Source organism: Falco naumanni, chromosome 2 (assembly GCF_017639655.2).
Source record: "Falco naumanni isolate bFalNau1 chromosome 2, bFalNau1.pat, whole genome shotgun sequence".
NCBI classification, from domain to species: domain Eukaryota; kingdom Metazoa; phylum Chordata; class Aves; order Falconiformes; family Falconidae; genus Falco; species Falco naumanni.
In genome coordinates this window covers 33289084-33312108 of record NC_054055.1, presented here as the reverse complement: position 1 = coordinate 33312108, position 23025 = coordinate 33289084, and the positions used below count along the sequence as shown (strand labels likewise).

The 23025-nt window shown below is 38.7% G+C and overlaps 1 protein-coding gene across 1 annotated transcript in view; it reads left to right on the top strand.

Moving 5' to 3' along the window:
- GTF2F2 (general transcription factor IIF subunit 2) overlaps nucleotides 1-23025 on the top strand; it is an 87900-nt gene that overhangs the window by 39015 nt on the left and 25860 nt on the right. Inside the window, exon 6 of the mRNA XM_040583944.1 lies at nucleotides 1876-1957. Coding sequence (XP_040439878.1) covers nucleotides 1876-1957 — 82 coding nt within the window. The remainder of the gene's footprint in view (nucleotides 1-1875; nucleotides 1958-23025) is intronic.

Sequence of the window (23025 nt, the reverse complement as noted above, 5' to 3'; positions counted from 1 at the left end):
TTGGTGATATAATAGCCAGTGAGCTCCATCAACCCACAGAGCTTGATTTTTAGAGACAAATTGATCTTAACCCATTTTTAGCTGTCTAAACATGAAGCACAGTCATGGGACAGACACACATACACCCCACAAAAAAAAAAACAACCAAAACTCAAAAAACCCCACCAGCACAGGGCCATCATTGAAACCTAAAAGAGATGGGACCGATTTTCTTCTGAAAGTCTCCCTTCCTCCCTCTCTCAGCTGAATTCAGAGATTCTGCTGAATAACCTTGAGATGGCTGAAGTGAGGTGAGAGAAATTCCAGCTCCTGTATCTGTTATGTAACCTCCATACATGGTTTTGATAAGGCCAGTACAGTAGTATTAATTACATCTGTTTTCTGGTCTCCATATTCTTAGAACGTCATTGCAGGATTGAACAAGGTGCAGCTAAGAGACCCAAGACTGATTTAAGTGTGGCGTAAATGCCTTGTGGGGACATAATGCATGAGCATGAATTACTTATTGAAAATAAGATTGATAAGTGACTTGATTACAATGTGTAAGTACTTTATAAGGGAGGAAACATGAGGTACTAAAAGGCCCTTTAGCATAGTATAGAAAGTCATAAGAAGAATCAACTGCTAGAAGCTGAAGCCAAATTCATATTAGAAATTCAGAGGCAATATTAGAGTCGCTGTAGCCACACGTAAGTTACTGGGTTTTACACAGAAGAAAGAAGGTAAAATGTATCTGTTGGTGATACACAGGAGGTCAGACAAATTTGCCAGGTTGTCTCTCTTGACCATAAACCTTAGGACTCTGTAAAACCAGAAGTGGTTTAATCAAGTTTTCTTTGTTTCGTTCAGAACTACTGAGAAAAGTATGGCATTCTAATTCCTTTCAAGGATTTAGTTTCAATCAAACCAAGAAATTTTAGATTAAATAATTTCAAAATACATGGTGTCGAAGTAATCACTCTCTGCATTATTCAGGGAGAGCAGACTTAGATTTCCAGATGTAGTAATATTTCATAGTAATCACACCCCCCATGCACACATTATGCACTAGAGCATTGTAGTAGAGAAGCAGGTGTTTGCCCACCATTGCTTCTCTCTTCCTTTCTACATCAAGGTGCTTTTAATTTTTAGGCTTTTCCACCTTTACGGAGCAGGCTGGTATTATCGTACTGCTCTGGTAGTTGTTGCTTTAGGTGAAAAGGTGTTCGCGTTGTAATACAAAGCGACTGTGTTAGAGGTGACTGTAACAGAGAGCAGTATTAACTATAAACTTAGTATGTGATCTCCTAGATTACTAACCACAAGTTTTTATCTCTTTTCCCCAAGTGTCAGCGTGAGTAGTATTATTACTTTATTTCATCGTGCTTCTTTAGTGAACCCTTTCTTTATTGTAGTAAGATGAAAATGGGTTACTCTTTTTCTGGGGGTAGGGATATAATTAGCTCTCATTTTGTCTTCCACTAATTTTGGATACTTTGATGATCAGGTTCTCTGTAGATTATTTTTTTTTCATGGTCACTGACTGTATTCAATGCCTGTTTCCAGAAAATGGTTCTTAGATAACCTGAGTGCAACAATCTAGAGAAAGGAGGACTGCACAGTTACCATCTCTTATTTAAAATTTGGTCCTTGTGATTCATTCTTAATATGTAAAACATCTGATGGCAAAATAAAGAAGTCTAGGTGATAGCAGCTGTGCAAGTATGTTTTTCCTGCTTATTTTTTCGGTGTCTAAATAGCAGAGATTTTAGAACTTGAGAACTTAAATTACATTATGTTTACTAAACACTTTGTTAGTGAAAAATAATTCAAATGTTGACCATGTTGGTGAATCTTCTTTTAATGTCCAGCTTTGCTTTGCTTTTTTCATTGTAGATAAACTTTCCTTGGAAGGAATAGTGGTGCAACGTGCTGAATGCAGACCTGCAGCTAGCGAAAATTATATGAAACTGAAAAGGTAGGAGTGCTCTATTACAAATGGATATGTGATACTGACTTTGATGCTTTTATTATTGCCTTACTAGGGATGGACTACTTCAGTTACCATGATCTTGTGCAGGATTTATACAGGATCAGAACTGTTCTTGCTTTTAGGGTGGATTTACTGTAGGGAGGGAGTGAAGGCTGCAGGGCTTATACCTCCCTCTGCTATTGTCTGGTGGGATGGCATAGACTTCTGTGTTCCATCATGTGCAGAGCTCTTACTAGAGCACACATTCGGCCTCTTCATACTTAAATGTATGAATGTATGGCTATATTAAAATGTGACTGAGGCTGAATTTTCTGAGGACTTAAAGGTTTACATTGGTCTGGTCAGGACACGCTTCTGGAGTATTGGTTTCTATGTGGATGGTCCACATATTTAATTCCACTTAATACTGTGCCATGCTAGATGAAAAGCACCTCTGAAAAGATAACTTAAAATGTCCAAACTAGGAAGGGGTTCAGGGAGAAGTGCTAGACCTAAACTGGTGTGCTTGCTGGGAAAGTCAATGGCTGAAAATGTCAGAAGTGGTATGGAAACAGCATGGCATACATTTAACAGGATCATTTAGTGACTTTATAAAACCTCATAATTTGTTGCATCTAGAATTTACCCTGTGATTTCATATATCGTATGGATAATTAACTTGATGATGTTCAGTAGCAATAAATCAGATTTGAAATTGAATTGTGTATTACATTAAATGCACATTTGTATGTTTTAAGCATGTAGGTTTTAATTAAATCCCCCTTTTGTATTGTAAGTTTGTTGTAAATAGAGAGGTGCAAAGCAGGAAATTTCAGGAAGAGAATTGTCTGTGACTAGTTGTACAATCATCAAAAGAAATGCAGAAAAGGCGAAGTGATGTTTTCCCCCAATTCCTGATCTGCTTTCTGTGTATCATATACTACATTTACAGTATCTTATGCTTTATTAACTTTTTCATCTAAACTGCTCCAGTATTTCTTTAATGTTTTCATTAAAATCTGAGAGTTTATGTTCTGGCTGTTGGCAAATTGATACTGTAAGTTTGCTGCTGTACAGTGAACTGCTTCATTTCAGACTGAGTGCTGTGATTGCTATCATGATTTTTGTCATCAGTGTGAAATGGAGTATGAAGCAAATGCAATGTTACTAGAAAAGGATTCATTTCTAGCAATTTAAAATATATACAAATGTAGTCTGTGAGATGTATTTGCTTTCTAATTGTTTTAATCACAGGTTGCCTGATCCAAGTGCTTTTTCACATTTTCTATTAGTTGATCAGATAAGCTTCTTCTGGTAAGGCAACAGCAGGAGACCAAACCAAAACTGATAGCTTTAATGACATACTACCCAAACTTTGAATTTTTCAGCATTCTACTTTGTCGCACATGGATGCACGCAGCCCTCTGGTCTTTGATTTTGTCATGTTCAACTCCTATAGGAGCAACAAAGATACAAACACAAAGGCAGGTTTTTTGTTTGGAAGCCCTGGCAGCTGAAAACTGATAGTAGCATTGTTTTTTCTTTCCTGTAGAAAAATTGTCAGGTTGTGTATACCTAGTTTCTAACTTCCCATGTTGAAGGTTTTTTGCTTTTTACTGAAGAGTTAAAATAAAAAATCTTATCTGGTGGGAACTGGCATGAGATTTAGCAGATCTAGCAGTCAAAGCCTCAGAAGAAATTGGTTTATGTCCAAATATCATCTCTCATATTTGAGTAGTAGGATCTACTGTTTCTCTTCATTCCCTTTACTCTCTCCTACCCTCAACATGCTACAGTCTGTATTTGTGCTTTAAAAAGGTAACAGCATTGAAGATAAACCACATAAATTATACAATTATGTTATATTACACCATTTTTATTCACTTTTCTATTTACTGTTGTGCTCTACATGAGAGAGACTCTCCAAAGGTGGAATTGATAATGTTGATAAAACAGCAAGTCTGTTGTGTAGGCTTTCAAAGCTACAATAGTAAGTTGAGTTGGGGAGGAAATAAAATTAAAAGATAAATGCAGTTGCTTCAGATTTTTAAGATCTAGAAAATGAAATTAAGCTGCACACTCCAATAACTGTGATAATTCGTTTTCTTGAGAGCTGGCAGTGACCAAATGGGATTATATACAACCCTGGTATTAAATGCAGGTATGGATCCTATCTATTATATAATCTGTATCTGGGTCAACGAAATTGGCCGATAGGTATGTGGCATGGCGTGGCATTTGATTTCCATGCTGCTTTGTGGAGTTTCAGTGAGAGGACAGGGTGGTGGTCTTGTGATGGCGCTGCCAGGAGTTAGGTGGGAGATGTGTGTGACGTGTAAGTTTAAGGATGGGTAATGAAAGCACATATTTTGGTGACACATATGGGTGAAAGCGTTACCAAGTGTAGCAAATGGGAGGGGTTTTTCCCAGGGAGCAGCTTTTGAATTGATTACAGGAAAGGTGTAGATGCCTGATGTTCAGAACACTTTGAATACAAGGTACAAATGTGTGTCTAGGGATGACTAGTCAGAAAGGTAAATCAAAGGTTGTGTGACCGTCACTTGGTATTTTCCATTTTGCAAGTTTTGATGTTGGGAGATTTGCTTATTTTTTTCCATTTTCCTTAATTTCAAGTTCTAGAAGGGGTGCAAACACCATGACATGTCAGCTATCCTGTACTAGTAAAGCTGCATGCTATTGAATTTCCTGAAAGTTTTTTTTTTTAACAATGTATTTGTTCATTGTAACACCTTAATGATACATTTGCAATTACTGCTGCTGATACTGTTGCTGCTAGCTGGAAAATAATATGTGGTTTCCACGCTCCTGTCCTAATTTCTGTCTTGTGGGAGTGGATCTCATGGTCCCACTTAAAAATATTTGGACTGTGTAGTGGAAAAAGTAGGCAGACTGTTCCCAACTGTGGATGGTGTTACTGTGTGGCGGTCACAGAGAATACTGTCCCTATGCTACTCTTTCTGCTTGATACTTACTCTCTTGCCCCGTCAAGCCTGTTGGACGAAGGAAAATTGTGGCATGTGAACTGTTGTAGCAGAGAGTGTGTATCACCGGTGGGCTTACATGCATCATGGCTCATTGTACAGCACACGTTGTGTTTGCACAGTCTTGTGCCCCCACCATCCATGTCTGCTTCAGGCAGGCTCCACATCCACCCCAGCCAGTCCCACCCAAACTAAACCGTTTTCTTCATCTTACTGTAGTCAGCTTTCCACCATGAGGAGGCGTTATCTGTCCCTTAATTTTATCTTTCTGAGGGTTAAGAAATTTTTGTTTCCATTATCTTTGTTCTGTGATCCCGGTGTTTAACCACCTTGGAGTTAATGACTCCCCAAAGAGAGAGGTCCTCCGAGAGGCTTGTCTGCACTAGGAAGGACAAGGTACAGGGAGAGAGAAGATTCCCAAACATTTAGGATCCCCCCAGGCTCCAGATGACTTGAGAAGAGATGAGAATAAGATTTTGATACTCCTAAGGGGGTTTTGCTGTGCACAGAAGAGGCAAAATGGGGGACTGGCATGCACCCCATCTCAGATTCTCTTTGCCAAATTACCTGTTTCTGTCCTTGCACTGCTCCTCACATCTGTTGTGTTCATCCCTCTGACCACAACCAATGCTCCTTTTCTGCAATTCTTTCTCAGTCCCCCTTTCCCATTTCTGTTTACTTCTGTTTCTTCATTTCCTCACAGAAATAATTTTGTTTTCAAAAATAATTTGAACACATCACTATCATATATACTCAAACTATGTTTCAGTTTGAGGAAGAGGTAAGGAAGAAAAACCGCCTCTGTGAGTGACTTCTGCAAAAGCTTGATTCAAACTGGCATTGTCAAGTTGAGTATCTACAAGGTCTCCAGGACTGCTCAGGTCCTTTGCAGTGGGGTGACTGGGCACCAGTTTTTGGGGGAGCTTTTGAAGGCACATGCAAAGTGCATTTAACAACTGCTTGAATTGCAGTGTTTGATAGCGCTTCCCCAGCAGTAGTGGATGACAGGCAAAAACTGGGATAAAATCAGAGCCCTTGTTTCACTCTAAATTGTGCCATTGAAATGCTGGTCGCCTTTCGAAATGGATTTTGATTCAACTAATACATAATCTGAATCATTGTATACATAATACGTAGATATAATAGATACTATTATGTATTATCTGAACTCACCCGAATTGTACATTAAATACTTTTTTTAAAAAAAAAGGACTCCCAGTATTACAGAAAGCCTGGAAGAGCTTATATTTTAACACTTCAGTGAGGCTGGTAATGCCTATAATTCTCTTAAGTAACTTCAAATACATCTTGAAGTATCATTAGTGAAAATGGTAGTTTCCAACATGGCAGCTTGTAACAAGGCTGCAAGAATTTTGTTTATCTTCTTGCTTTTTCTTTTAAGAGTTTTCTACAGACAGTGCGATGAAAGTCCATGGAAAAAGTTACAGAAAAAAACAGGTGTGATAGGCTTCTAGGAGGAACGGGTTGGAAAATGTTCTAGAATAACTAATGACCTTCCATGTTTGAAAAGTCACATTTCTTTACAACCATATTACGGAGGCCACTGGAAGTCCTGACACTTGGTGGTCTAGCCAAGGAGCTGGAATTTAAGTTGCTCATCTTCTCTAAAACACTGTGAGAGCATTGTCTGACTGACAGTTCAGTATATTGCTGAAAATGAGCATTATGCCAGCTCTTTTTCCCCAAATACCCCCTACCAGCAAAAGAGTATTAATAATTTGACCGGCATGCCACTTTGTATATATTCTTGTAGATATGCTTAGTTGGCTATGAATTCCCTTTCAAAATAGATATGTATGAATACATTTAGGCATTTTCCACAAAAACTGATACACTGCATAAATGCTGTTCAGTTTGTTTGAAGTGGGAGGCCGTTGTTACGCAAAACTGATATCTCATCTGCCTGCCGGTCAATGCAACCTCGATTTTTCAATACCAAAGTTCAATTTCTTTGTCTTGAAGTAAGATTCAGCATTATACAAAAAGACGTTCCCTAGGATGTTTTGAGCAACTTATCATTAAGTACAAAAAATAGGAGATTTTTCCATGTGCTAATATATTTCCAATCCCAATTTTTCCTGGAGAATAATGTGCTGACTTTCCATTCTCCTTTTGTTTTACCTTAAAATGGCTTTGTTACAAAGTGGCATGAAATTTGCCTTCTTTCCATCTTTTAAATGTCATAATTACCAGGTGATGGGCACAGAATCACAGAATGGTTGAGGTGGGAAGGGACCTCTGGAGGTCATCTGGTCCAGCCCCTACGCTCAAGCAGAGCCACTTAGAGCCAGTTGCCCTAGAGTGTGTCCAGACACTCCTGCATCTCTCTGGAATTGAAATCATGTTATAAAATGCTGCTGGGAAGCTCTTGTGTTTCTTAGTAGTGGGTATACTGAATGCGTTCAGTACCTTTTAAAAAGGCACATTGTTGAGAGGAGCCTAGCCTGAAGGTCATTTTCAGAAAGAAGAAAGATGCTTAGAGAGGCATATTTAAGAGGAGTTTATGGCAAATATTGCATGGATTTTTCCTTATGCTCTGGGGAAGGAAATCAATAGTCGTAAACAGAGAGTTCTCATTGTCTTCTTTCTATGACACACAGTTCATAAAACAGTATTCGTCTTCTGCTGGTTACATTACTGCTTTTCCCTTGCCATCAGAAGCATTGCATTTAAGAACGTATCTAGTTTGTCTTTGTGGTAATTAGCCAAAAAGCATCCTTCCTTTTTTTTTATCTGCTGAAGGGGTGAGGCTAAAAACAGTTCCCCTGGAATATGTCCAGGCTTCAGTCGCAGCCAGTTTCTTCAGGCTGAAAAAAGCTTCATTCAGTACCAGTGCTCAGCACCAGAAGTTCTGGGTGCTTGTATTTCCAGTAAACCTAAATATCAGCGGTACAGATTCCTTCTTTTGAAACCAAAGTCTTTGGTGTCATACAGTGCTGAAGGTCTTTTTAGCTTACTGTTACCAGGGCTACAATAATTACAAAGGTGTCTCTGCTGCTAAGATGCTTTCCAGATTTTAATGAGCAACTTGTTTAGTACTTAGGGACATCCTTCCTGTTCCCAGGGCAGCACCGATTCGTTCTTTTCATCTTCTTTTCCATCTGTGGTATGAAAGTCACACTATAATGGGTGAAAATCTCTGAAAGACTGTGCAGTTTTAACTATCATGGCTTATCCTGTGTTATTAGATGTACTAACCTGTTCTTTTCTTTTGCCGTCATGCTTGACCCTGTCAGGAAAGATGGGGATGATAGCTAGCTGGTATAAAAAAGGCCCATTCTGCATTTGTGTCAGCATTTGGATGTAAATCTTCGTTTTCTGTATTGCAGAGCAGAGCTCACTGAAGCTCATGGATCTCTTCCTAGTCGCCATGCCAGATTCTATAGTCATCCTGAGTACTGCCGGTGTTCTGGGTTCTGCAAAACTGATTTGGCAACTAACAGGCTGACGAGCTCAAATTTACACAATATGTAGAATGTCATCACCACAGCATATCTTCTATTTATAAGCAACTTTGTTCGCATACTTCCTGATGATATTTGCAGTTTGTGAGAGATCAGTGAACTAGTATGATCCAACAGTTACCTTGCTGCCAAGGAGCTCCAAAAATTGTATGATATCACAAAGTACTAGAAGTTATCCTGGTGCAAAAAATCAAAGGTTGGAATTACCAAGTGGCAAGCTTTGTTGCTGACGTGTTGGTTTCCTGGCTTATTAAAATATTCCTGAAATTTATGGAAATGCAGGAAGGCACTAAAAAAATAGCCTGAAGGGTGACAGGTACGTATGTGTCCATCCAAATTGCACTTGTTACTTGGGATGTTGCCAAGTTCAAAGATGACAAACCATCCATCCTCTATTTCTGGTTCTTTTTTGAGGGAATGTCTGTCTGTAGGGCTCCAATGCTTCTCAAAGTGGGGTTCCCTGCAATCAGTGGGTGATGTATTTCCCGAAGACACAGCAAAATTCCAGTGGGAGCTTAACTCCTAGAGTGCCACAGGGAGAGCTACACCACAAGGGAAGCAGAGTTATCTCCTGTGCTCCTCAAAGGCTTTGTGGGTAGAAAAGATGCCAGCCTTGGAAATTAATCACAGCATTATATTTTATGGGAGAATCTTTCATTCTCTGAATTCCTCAGATATTCATACAACATACTAAAAGCACTGCAACTATCACTTAGTTTCAGGCACAATCCAGAAATGTTTTCCAAAAGAGGGGACTTTGTGCAGCTACCTGCCAGTGCTTGAGTCTGGGACATTTTTAAAATGGCTTGGGAGTTGAATTCAAATGAACACCATGAAATGAAAAAGAAGAGTGAGTTACTTTTTGGAGGGGTTTGGTGGTTTGTTTTTTTTTTAAAGAGAGAGGTACAATGTAAAATCATTTGAATTTCAGTCATTCAGCGTACTTAAACTCACTTATTTTCTCCTTTAATTATCTGGATGGAGAAAAGGAGACTGCCAGTATCAGAGGCCAACAAATTGTACTTAAGTTGCAAATACAGGGAAGGAACTTTAAAATCCTAGGGGTTTTATTTACCTTCCAAATCAAGTGCAAATAATTTTCGATAATATTTTTAACAAAAGCTCTTCTACAGAATGTTACTTTCCACAGCCTGAAAGATGCAGAAATGTATACAAAGGACCACTACGTAAAATATTTCTTATGTACATTCATGTGCATGCACAAATTTAACAATACTGTAAAAATGACGGTTTTCAAATTACATTTCCCATGCCTGCATTTAAATACTGACACTTCTGCTTATGGCCTTAAGAAAATATAGGCTGCTATTGTAATTCTGTTACCATTGCAAGACTAATATGACTGAGGGAATGAGATGGTTTCTCGTTGAAATGATGTTTTATCAACAGAATGTTAAATGTCAGTGCTGGTGATGTGCAAATCATGAAATTATTCCTTCCTTTTGAGTCTACAATGACTTTGAAATTTGCAAGTTACTTTGTGCTTTTTAATGAAATATGTTTCTGAAGTGAACCTCGTAGACAATAGTCACACAATTCCTGTGGTTTCTGGTTGTGATCTATTATGATGTTCCTGTAAGCTGTTGTCTCCTTTGTTTGAAGTTAGTGGTTTTGGCTGGGATTTAATCACTGTCATTTCAGTTTCTGTGCTGCTTTGCTGAAAATTTTGCACTATGCACTAAGCCAGTACCATCCGTGGGACCTAACATAAATGCATCTGCACTGATAGAAAGTATTACAAATCTGGCTGTAGGTATGTTTGTTGAATAGTGCAGTGTCCATGTGAAACCATTGTAGGGCTGGTATGCTTTAATCCATACCTGAGATTAAAATGAGAAGTTTTTTCGGAGCTAACCTTGTATGTTGAATGCTGTGTAATATACCCCAACAGGAAAGCATAAGTGTGCTGTGGACTCGCTGCCACTCAGTTCCTTCCTTCCCTGCTGCCTGTGGATTAAAGCTGAAACTGAGCAGTTTTGTGTCAACTACCTGTAATCATCAAAGTCTAGTTTACAATTTTGAGTTTGTTGTATAATACAGTTGGCTTCTGTAGCATGCATGTGTATATGATAATATGCAAGGTCCTGCACCTGGACTGGGGCAATCCCCAGTATCAGCAGAGTGGGTGATGTGGTCAGAGTGGGTCAAGAGCAACCCTCAAGAAGGACTTGAGGATATTGGTAGATGAAAAATCGCACATGACCCGGCAATGTGTGCTTGCAGCCCAGAAAGCCAGCCATATCCTGGGCTGCATCAAAAGAAGCATAGCCAGCAGGTTGAGGGAGGTCATTCTCCTCCTCTGCTCCTCTGGTAGAGCTGGGTGGACCCCAGCTGGAGTACTGCATTCAGCTCTGCGGTCCTCGGCACAAGCCACACTTGGACTTGTTAGAGCGGGTCCAGAGGAGAGCCACAAAAATGGCCAGAGGGATGGAACACCTCTCCTATGGAGGAAGGCTGAGAGAGTTGGATTGTGGGGTTGTTCAGCCTGGAGGAGGCTCCAGAGAGACTTTATTGCAGCCTTTCAGTAATAAAGAGGACTTATAAGAAAGCTGGAGAGGGACTTTTTACAAGGGCCTGTAGTGACAGGATGAGGGGCAATGATTTTAAAGTGAGAGAGGGTAGGTTGACATTGGACATAAGGGAAAAATGTTTTACAGTGAGGATGGTGAGACACTGGCACAGGTTGCCTGGAGAAGCTGCGGATGCCCCATCATTGGAAGTGTTCAAGGCCAAGGTTGCACGGTGCTCTCAGCTACCTGATCTAGTGGAAGATGTCCCTGTCCATGACAGGTGGTTGGACTGGATGATTGGGTCCCTTCCGACCCAAACCGTTCTGTGATTTTATGAAAGTAGTATGTGGATATAAGACTGGACAATCAGTTTCATGCCTAAGGCAAAGAACTGACTTCTGCTCATGCAGTGGAGGCAGGAATGCCATGTTGCACAGGAATTGTGAAGATCTGTTTTGCCTTGGAGGTGACTGTTCCAGGTGACTGCACTGTGCTTTCCCAGCAGCTCACAAAAGCTTGAAATGTCCAAATACAAAGTTAAAATGTATAGTGCAGCACCTGAGAGTTGTCAGCTCCTCCTGTATCAGATGCTTGCAAGCCATGAGTTTGGAAAGAAGGTATAGCATAACGTGAAACTGAGAGAGATTATATGCTGGTATTTGAAATGAAAGTTTCCAATAGAGTGTAATTAATATAGCAAAGCCACTAAATGGAAATAACAATTAAGAAAAAGAGAAGGGTGCTCAGCTTCACCCAAGTTTCTGAGGTACCTAAATGCTGATAATGCTCTGCACTTTAAGTGATTCTGCACAACTGGATTAATATCCTATTAATATCTATGTGTATCATATCAACATATATTGATATATGTCACCTGCCCTATCAAACATCTTAATTTTTTTTTCTCTTTGGGATCCATTTTCTTTATTAAGGTGTTGTAACATAGCTAGCTAAAGCCATATCTAGTTGGACCATCTCTGAACAACTTAGAAACCACTGTGTGCACAGGCTGGAACTTACACTAACAAGGTGGAGGAGGGCAATAATGAAACCTGCGGTGGCTGACTGACTGAGGGTGGGAAGTTCTGGAGGACAGAATGACTTTTTTTAATTGCTTACACAGAAGTGTGTGTCTTTTCCATCCCCTACTTTTCCATCCCTTCTTTCATCCAGCATACTTATCTCACTCAAACTTGTAAGTGTGCTGGATGCTCCCCACATTGCCAATCCCTGTCAAAAATTTGCTGGTAGGAGTTTAGGGTGGCCCTTTCTGACTCGGATGAACTTGCGTGTGTGTTTATCCGGGGGTCATCTTCATCAGCAGATTTAAAATGTAAAGCAATTCTGTGCTCAGCTCATACAGTGTAATCTATTGACAATTTACATTTGATTTTACAAATAACTAATGCCAGAGATAGCAAGTTTCCAACTTTATTAGTGTATTAATCTGTCCTGGCAGATGTTTCACCGGATTCAGTCCACTGCAAGTCCAAAAAGACCTGCCAGAAATTAATGGATACAGCACTACCTCATAGGTCCTGGACATGCTGAAACAGTAGCTGAGAGAAGTGTAAACAGGCTAGGTCCTAATGAAAGTTAATGTCCATGAAGTATCTATATTCTAATCGATATTATCTATATAGATCTATAGTATCTAAAGGTCTTTGAATACTTTGTTATTTTTGCAGTAGTATCTAGCTAACCCCTCTTTTTAATGCTAGTGGCAGAATCAGGAGGAACTGTACCCTGTGACTTGTAATACAAATTTGAATTACTGTCCTGCTGTTCCCTCAGATTGTGTGTATGTGCTTGAATGCTGACTGAGACTTTGCCAAGGAGGAAGATAAAGAAGAAATAGTTAAAGAATTAGGAGAAGAAACAGCTCACCAAAGAGCTTTCCTCTGTTCCTTCTGCTCCTGGACTGTATTCAATTCTGCGGCTTTGTGCAGCACTCCTATTAACAGGCATAGGGAAGTTTGGGATTTTACAGGGTTCATTTCTGTGAATAACATAAGGCTCTGGCTTTGTGATTCCAGTCTGCAGACAGTGGAGACACACAGGCATCTTCCTTCTGTAGAACTGATTGAACTATGTTAACTCAGGTTAGAATAATTTGGGAATGTAACAACAGCTTTAAGGTGAAAAAAACCCCAGGCTAACACAAGTGCTTAACTTCTCATGAACCCAGGCTCTTGTTAGTCCTTAGACCATCATGGCCATGACAATGCAACCACTTTTGATTTAAAAGCAGCGGGAGGTGAAAAAATCACTTGCAAAATCGTTTCCATTAAAAAAAAAAAAAAAAAAAGGCTTAGCTGGGGCTAGAAGCAATGAGACACACATCCTGGCTGCTAAGCTCATTTTTAAAAGTTCCTGTGTCATATCTGAAAGAAGGAAAAGACAGGTTCCTAGCTCTCCAACAGTGTTAACTGTACCTGAGGTTAAAGGAAGCCCTATGTTCAAAACCTGTTACAAAGCTGAATATTATCTGTATTGTAGTTCACTCCATTTTTTCTAACTGGAAAACAGACAGGAGAAATGGGAGCACAAAAATACCCATGGCTGGATTTCTCTATGTAAAAAAAGGGAAGAAAATCCCAGCTTTCTGTATTATATTTTGAATTGAGAAGTCATCTTGAAAGAGAAATTTCACTGTATGTGAGTGTAGGCGGGAGTATAAAAACGTGTGATAAAAATAGCAGACTACATGGAAATCAACACTGATATGTGGATGCATACCTGGAGATGTTACATGATAATAGCTGAGAGAGAAATATGCCTTAGGTTCTTATTTATATAATACTTTTCAAAATGGAAAGAAACCCCCTTACATAATTTTCAAATTATATTTCAAATAATCACTTTATTTTTACTTCTAATTTCAGCTCAGACATTGGCTCCTGTTCTCACCTGTGGGAAGTGCTTAGAAAAACCAAGATCATTTAACTACTTTCAATTGGTAGCACATGTTGAAAATGGACTTTTCAACAAAGTCCTTGAAAAGTAGGTTCTCTTTCTCTGAAATAAAATGCAAGGAAAAGTACTACATCCTAAAAATCTTGAAACCATGATCAAAATGCTTACAGCACTAAGAAATAGCTATATTGCAGAAAGGACCTTTCAGCTGACAAAAGGTTAATCAACCAAAATAATTATCTTTAAAACAAGTGGGTGTTTTTGTAGGCTCTGTAAGGCACAGCTATGGACAGGTACAGCAAACAGAATTTTCATATGCAGCCTTTTTGGTGTGAGAAGCAAAATATACGTTTTGTAGATTGACAGAATGCACAACTTCATGAGGTTAATTTGGTTATACCATATAAAATAAAGTGCTCTTCAAGTCAGTACGGTAAACCAACTGGAAAAACCATAGATACTTTTATTCAGCACTATTTAGTGATTCTCTTACTGTACCCAATGTCTTCAGAAAAACACATTTCAGATGTGCTCTTAAGTGTCAGTTGGTCTTTGTTATTATCAGCATGATGCAGGAGCAGCATCTGTCTATGGGAATGCAATTTATGATGAAATATAGCTAATTAAATCCCTGGAGGATTTATATTCATGTATGCTGTGAAACTGAATCATACAGATATTTCCTATTAAATTATAGCAGAATTGAAGTGTGTATTTTAATTTCTAACTGTGTACACCTAAACCCTTTTCCCCTGTCTTTCTATGACAAGTGTAAATTAATATGAAATACACTGTATTACTGCAATATCAACCAGGAGAGATACTCAGGGTAACTTGGAGAGAAACACGTACAGCATAGTTATGCTGCCGCATAATGGAGTAGGAGTAATGCTGTGGGTTTTCTAAACTGACACCGAAATCACCCGATCTTAGTAGATTATTAAAAGTCATTCTATTGCTATTTCCTTTTTAACTCTTCTTAGCTCTTTTTTTATATTAGTAGAGAAATATCCAGTGTAGTATCCACTCTAGGGGACAAAATGTTTCCCACAAACTGGGTACAGTACCCAGTTTGTGGTACCCTAGCAAGGACAAAGCTAGCAAGTAGTTCTTCCAGACTTGAGCTGTTTTATTAAATCATACACAGACACTTTTCTCCCTTTTCTATCCTAAACTTTTAGCGCTGCTTGGTGTGGGACAGAAAGAATTATCAATTAATACATCCTTTTGCTGTTTTTTAAAAAAAGTGATTTTGAATGTCATTTGGATATTAGTTTGTTCTCTGCAGAGTATGTTTATTATATAGCATTTAGATTTTTATTATTATTATTTCATTAAGCACTTACGTAAGTGAAATGCTGGGCTGGTAAATGGTATATGTTAGCTGTAGTATGCATATGCTGATTTTTGTTCCTTAGCATACCGAAGAACTAATGCTTATGGAAAATGAGCTATGATTTTGTGTGTTCATGAAGTATATTAGTTGCTGCATAGCCTGTGTCTATGTAATCAATTTTTTCAGAACATAGATTGCAATATGGGAATTATTTGGTTTAATTACTTTATCAGCTCTTATAACCAAATAATTTGTTTTCTATTACACTCTACTTCACGTTTATAAATGCGCATAGTACCACTGAAAGGGAGGTTTCGCATGCTTTAATTACCTAAGCATATAATTTGTGTAAGTCTAGAAACTGGCAAAATGGAGGATAGGATAAAGTTTTGGGGAAATAAACAGGATTGTATTTTTATCTTCTGTGTATATACTGGGACTTCAGCTGTATGAAGGAAAATCAGATTTGTGAAAAGCAGCTGCCTGCCTAAACAGGGTGTAGTCATTCATCTAAATTGATGAGAAAAAAGCAAACAAATCATAAACTGATCTATTGATGCTATTTTCTAACAAAGATTTCAAACTTCAAACCGATAAATGATGCATTTATTTTTATGTAATTGTAATAGAATATTGTAAAACTGTATGTAAGGAATCACAGGTAAGGTGTTACCAGCTTTAGTGAATCCAAGCTGGTATGTTTTAGCTATAGGTATATAAGTTAGGAAATAAAATGGCATACATATTTTACTTGTGGTTTTATTTTTCTGAAAGGGCCAGTAAATTCAAATGAGCTTGTACACCTCAGAGACTTCTTGGTCCCTGAACATCTGGGTGATGAGGCTGGAACAAGGCCCTTGAAAATAATATCCTCTCTTGTAACGGAATACAACCAAATTAAACGTATGTAATTAGTGATGTGTTCCAATCTGCACATGGGCAGCTGTATGATCGGTGCCGTGTAAATATTACAGAGATAAACATGAGTAATGAAAATCAGGAAGTGCCTAATTATGCATGAAATAATTTGGAGTTACATAGATTATGGGCAGATTGATTTCAGAAACTAATGAGTGAAGCACAAGTGTCCTATGTATCAACCAGAGAAGATGAAGATTTATAAGCACATTTGCCCAAATGTCGTGTATGCTGTTATTTTAATAAAAGAATAAACAGAGTTTAGGTCTGGGATTTAGGAATCCTGTTAAGTGCAGAGTAGAAGTAATATTGCCAGATAGCAGGTGCACAAGCTCTTACTATTTCAGAATGACCTACGTCCTTTTCGGAAGCAAGGGAAATACCTTGTTACACAGTCAGATTTGGTGTTTATATGGGCCTTTCAATGTATTTATTCATATACAAAGTGACTGATGTACCAGCCATTTGGCAAAATTTTAAGGGCAAAAATTAAATGTTTTGAATTCATGGCATGCTACATCCACCAAGTGGTTATTAGAAGCTCTTTGGGCCTGATCCCTGAAACCTATCAAATCCAGGAGGAAAACTTCCATTGGATGCAGCAGGCATTAAATCCAGCCCTTTAATGGTGGTGCAGAGTCCTATGTCTTAAGTATATTCTGTGGTCATATAATACTTCGTTTGCTTTTTTAATTTTTTTGCTTTTCTCACTGGTCTGCATCTACTATGTAAGCAAAGAAAATACTGCTGTAATCATGTGGTTTTTTTCCTGAAACAAAATGCAAGGTGGAGGCCACCCATTCTGTAACACTGCCTTCAGAATTATTAAGTGCTGCTTTGTCACCCAAGTGCTCTTTGGATAACCTGGCTTCTTGCACTGACTTGACAGTTGCATTTCTTCATTAATCACTACAAACACAAGCAAGTACCCTGGACTCAGTTACTGTCTGAATAAAATAAATTGAACCTGGCTTTGTCTTCAGTTTTGAGTGTGAATTGAAAGCACCTTGTGAAATGAATTGAGTCTAAAAAGGATCATCTGCTCTGAGCTCTCAGGGACCCAGGCAATTAGCACACACTTCCTTTTTGCCTTCTATTAAGATAAATCAGTAGTTTCATTCAAAGTAAGGCATCATATTACTTAAAAAAAAAAAAAAAGTAATTTTTTGCTTTGGTTTTGTTCAGAATGTTTCTTAAGTTAAACAGAAAAAAAATGTTGATGGTTTGACAAGATGCAGAAGTACTTCCAGTTCATTGCAGTATCAATAAAGAAGGGAAAGAAAAGTCAGGTTTAGAGGATTTAAGCTATATAAAAGCCAGCTGACAAGAGAATCATCTTGTTCAGACATAGCTTCTGGCTGCAGCAGATAGGAGCTTCTTGGAAATAACTCTGTCAAAGTAAATGACTCAAAACAAGCAGCTAGTAGCCCATCTCCAAGGAAAATGAAGCTGTAGACATTTTTTAAAAAGAAACAAGATTACAAGAAAGAAATACTTGACTCTATCAACAGTTTCTGTTCTTCATTGAAATAGCCTTGAGGTTGCCCTATTTTGACTTCTGGATGGAGATTAAAGTGCAATAGCAACTTCACTATGTCCACCTACAAATGGATGTGCTCCTTTTAGGAACCTCTGGTATGCAAACAAAATTTTGATGTCCCTAATCTCCTGTGAAGTACAGAAAATTCATATCTTATGATGGCTGTCTATTGGCCTCTCTTTTGTATTTGTTGGTTATCCTTTTTCCTCTGTCATGTGTCTTTAGTCCTTTTTGAAGTAATCCTATTTATGTAATTGTGGCTTCTTGGTTATGTAAAAAACTCTTGCAAAGAAACTCCCATTTTTCCATAATATGTTTCTGTCTACGTTGTCATTCTTCATTTTCTGTAACTGTTGGAGATGGGCCAGTCTGAATGTCTGTACAGATGCACAGGGTTCCCTGCTTGAGACTCTTCTCATCAGATCGTGACTGTTACTTATCCTACCTAAATGTGGTAACTCGTAAATTTTTTTTTTTAGTTAAATGTAAATTTAAAATGAATAGTTCTTTTATTTCTTTTCTATTGTGGGTTTAAATACTCAGCTTTGTCACGGATGTCCGTCTTGAACATGTAATTTGATTTCTCTGCAGTTTCATTGGCCAGTAGGAATAAATGTTTCACTTTTTTTCCTCTTCCTGCTAGGGTTTGTTAGTACTCTGTGTATCCAAGGGTCATGCAAGGCTTTGCGTTTTAGATGGACAATTTTATGCAGTGTTTTTAAGCAGAGAAATAGATGTGTGAAGCTGACCAGTCCAGATTTGGTGAGTGGACTGATGGTGTTCCTCTGCAAGTCCTGCCAGAAATTCTGTGGCATGGCCACTTCCCAGCTTCAGGCAAAAACCAGGTTCATCTTACTTTCTGTTGTCTATGTGGGTCATATGAGATGCTTCTCCCTTTCAAGACTGAAGTCAAAAGCCTTGCTTTTTTGAAATAATACTTACTTGAGTCAGAAAATCTTCCTTTCAATTTTTCTTCTGTCTTTTAGACTATTTCCAACAATAGGATTGCAACAATATATGTCTTTATGTTCTTGTATTGGATCCCATCCTTCTGTTAAGAGGTGCCTTTGAGCAGAAGCTGATTAAATCTACCACACATTTGGAATGACATTAAAGTTCTTTTTTTTTATTTCTCATCTAGTATAGCTGTCTATGACATTTGATTACTGGCCCAGTAATTAACATTTCTCATGACTGTCATTTCAATTGAGTGAGAAGAAATCACAACGATGTCTGGTACATTTTCTCTTTCTGGATTGTCAGTTTTATTGGAGTGGAGCGAGTGCTCAGCACATCCAGATCTTCATCTGTTTCTTACAGACCTGCATGTAGCTGTACTGTAGTTACAGAGGAGGGACTGTGGCTGCTCTCTTTTTTGTATACCTTGGAGGGCTTACCTCATGCCTTGCACTGCTCAAGGGAAAGGGGAAGTGCAGCATCTCTGCAGTTTTCCTGCTAAGTTCAGCATGTTATGCTTGTCCTGTGATACACACAATGTTATATTTTATGCATATAACATGATTTATGCCTGAATTTTTGACTGACTGTGCTGGGTCAGAGCAAAAACTGTCTCACCAAATGTCACAAAGAGTCACCAGTAATGGGTGGCTTAAAGAAAACTTAGAACAGGGCAAGATCCTTCATCAGCACAGTCCTTGAGTTTGCAGCAGGTCATGCCTCAAGAACTGTTGGGTTGTCTTGGTGTTTAACAGCCATCAATACAGTTATCTTTTTGGAATTCATCCTTTTGAACCCATATGCGCTTTTAGCATCCATAATACCCTGCAGCAAGAAGTTCCATCAGTTGTTTACAGGTTGCGTGAAGAATTGCTTTCCTGTGTTTGATTTGAATTTTTACATTTTATAGGTTTAATGTCTGCTAGCTCTGGTATTCAAACCATGCAGTAGTTGCCTATTTGTTGTCTTCCTGAACTAAATGATTTTGTGACCTCAGTCATATCTTCGTCTCTCATTTTTCTCTTTTCCAGCCCTGAAGAGTCCTACTCTGTTTTCTCTTACAATGTAACTTGTTCAATACCTCTATGAATTTATACTGGGACACAATAGTGCCCTAGTAATTCTCATTTCTTTTACTGTCCTTTCAAAAGAAAGCAGACTGCCATTTTTAATGAAATACTGTTTCATTAATTGCAGTATATTACTGCCTGGAAATAATCTTCCTCGCTACTGAGAATCTATAGAATAATAATGTTGAAATCTCACCCTGGCGTCTCAAGCATTTATCTCAGGTTCATTTTTGTGATGCTGGCATATCAGATGAGCATCTAACCAATGTGTCAGCCTGACTTTTCAGCTGCTTGTAAGAAGGGGTCTTGTGTATGAGGTGTCAGTGTTGCTGAAGTCATCTGGCTGGCTGCCCTGATACGGTGGGTGGCGAGGGGAGCTGGCTGGCCTGGAATGCAGGGCTCTGGCATTCCCAGGCAGCTTGCGCGCCTGCACTACAGCGTCAAGGTACCATGGATGGTCTGGCAGCCCCTGGGCTGGATTTTAAGGTAGTTTTTTGTCATTTTTGTCCCTACAGCAAGCCATGGAAATAGCAGTTGTGAAATGACAGGAATTATATTAATTGCAGTCAGCAGCTGCTGAGGATACTGGGAAAGCATATTTTGTTTTGGGAACATCATGTTTGGGTTTCCAAAACAAAATTTGGAAGGTTTTCTGTTCCATGAAAACTTTAAATGTTGGCTTACCTCCTTATTCAAGTTGTGTTTTTTTTCTTGAAAACACAAAAAGCATGTAATAAAAATTCTGATTTCCAGCCAGTTCTACTTGGGCTTCAGTTGGAAGATTATTTCTCTTTTTTTCCTACATGTTATTAGTAAGAAACTTCATTATATCTACACTTTCTGCATTTTTATTTCTCTCATCACTGCAATGGTTGTTAGTGTCCCAGTGTGCTGCTTAAATTTTCTTTTGCCTAATTTTGTTTCATTACTTCATTGCACAGCCTTCAAATAACCTAACTGCTCTTTTGTTTACACCCTGACATCCACAATGATAATTCTTTTTAATCATTCTGAAGCTAAGCTATATCTATTTGTCTTGTAGTCTTCTGATTACGGAGTAAATATGCAGCTATGGAAAATACACATTCTCTAATGTATATTAGTAGAAGCAGATGGTGCAATCTGTTCATCGGTGGAATTCAGTTTCTAAAACTGATTTAATCTGGTTTGCAGCAGATACCACTCCAGTACCGTCTGTCGTGGAACATATGTGAAGGGAGAAGTCCCGTTTCATCTTGGTTGTATTTCATTGCAGTAAGGTGTTTATCTCATGAGTGACATGGGGTATTTCATACCAGAACACCTATTGTAAAAGCATGTTGTTTCAATGCACAAGACTACCTTCTTTATTATTTCTGTTTTCATATATTATTATTTTTCATTACCTTTTTTCCATTACAAAGCTGTGTACTGCCAGTCCCTTTGGCAAACCTAGTTTTCATGCAGCCATTAATAGAATCTGCACTCAAGAAAAAATGATGGAGAATAATTTTCTTAATTTGTAGATAGGAATTTGAAATTCATTATAACAGCGCTTTGCATAAGTTGGCATTTTTCCCATTGTGAAAAAGAAGTTTCCTCTTTTCTTCAGATTGGAGGATTTTCCAAAATTACCAAGACCAGAAAAGCTGTTTGTCTTCTGCTTCTGCTAAGCCAAATGCAGAGAAGAATACAGTGGGTAGTATCTGTCTTCTTTAGCTCAGACAGATCTGTAACCTCTAAAACAGCAACTGCTTAGGCTGAAATGGTGAATTGCCATAGAAGTCTTAAGGCTCTGTATAGCTGAAGAAACATGCTAGCAGAGACAGCTTTCTTCTCCCCACTTAGCACAAACACAAAATGTTTGCAGCTCTAGATACAGATGTTGCAAGCAATAAAGGAGAGTGATAGGTAATTTATATTCCATTTCCTTCTGCACTGAAGGGTGTGGGAATCCTCCAGAATCTTGTGGAGTTAATAACATTAAAGGGTGCGCAGTGGAGCAAGGAATAAAAATTAAAAATAAAAAAAAATCAGAAATAACTTACAAAAGCATCCATTTGGAAGAAACCTGTTAGGCTTCTTGCATTTCTGAGTAATTGCTTGACTATTCTTTGCATTTTAAGAATCAGATATTTGCTGCAGCTGTTTCTTTTAAGTGATTCTGTTTCCCAGTCCTTTCCTCTAGAGTATCCTCAGCTCCTCTGGACTTCAGGCTAGAATTTAAAAACCCAATTTCCCACGCGATTTAAACACTGTACACCAGCTCCAAAGCTGTCAAATATTACAGTTTTCACAAAAGATGCTTTGTTTGCTGGTTCCCCTAGAGATGCTTATAACTATATTTTTTGTACAAAGCCAGTAATTAATACATAAGAAAAACCAATGCGTGTACTTTAAGGTGATAGTATTGTGTAAAAAGAAAGGACCTTAATAGGAGACATATGAGAGGGGAAAATACAAAACCTGCCTTTTTGTAAATTAGTAAGTATATGTGATATACTGTGATTGTTCCTAAAATATACCATGTATGCTGCTGAAGAGAGGACAGATGCCCAGCACATCTGGGTATCACATCGTTCCGAGCTGAGCTATATTTACTGCTGTACGTCAGCTGCAGACAGCGGTAGGTGTATTGTTCAGTACAGAGTACTTCTTGCATCAGTGTTAAATGTTTTTTAAAAACTTACAGCTCTCAAGATGTCTTAATTCCAAGGTAACTTTTTATAAAGTTACAAATTTATTAGCATTTCTAAGTGTGGTGAGTTGACCTGGGCTGGCTGCCAGACACCCACCCAGCTGCTCTCTCTCACTCCCCCTCCCTCAGCAGGGTAGGGGGAGAAAATAAGATGGAAAAACTCATGGGTTGAGATAAAAACATTTTAAGGGAAGACAGCAAAGGTTGTGTGTGGAAGCAAAGCAAAACCAAAGGAGACTTATGGTCTGCTTTCCATCAGCAGGTGACGTCCAGCCCCTGTGTGAGAAGCAGGGCCCCAGCATGCATAGTGGCTGCTTTGGAAGACAAACACCTTAATAATGAACACCCCTCTCCTCCTCCTTTTTCTTAACTTTTATTGCTGAGCATGGCATCGTATGGTATGGGATGTTCCTTTGGTCAGCTGTCCTGGCTGCATCCTCTCCCAGCCTCTGGCCACCCCCAGCCACCAGCCCATGAAGGCTGTGGGACAGGCAGCCTTGGTGCTGTGTGGGTGCTGCTCAGCAGCGGCCAACACGTGGTACGTTACCAACACCCTCCTCGTCACCATATGGGATGCTATGGGGAAGGTTAAGCCCATCCCAGCCAGACTCAGTACACTAAAATATGCTGGTTTACACTGCC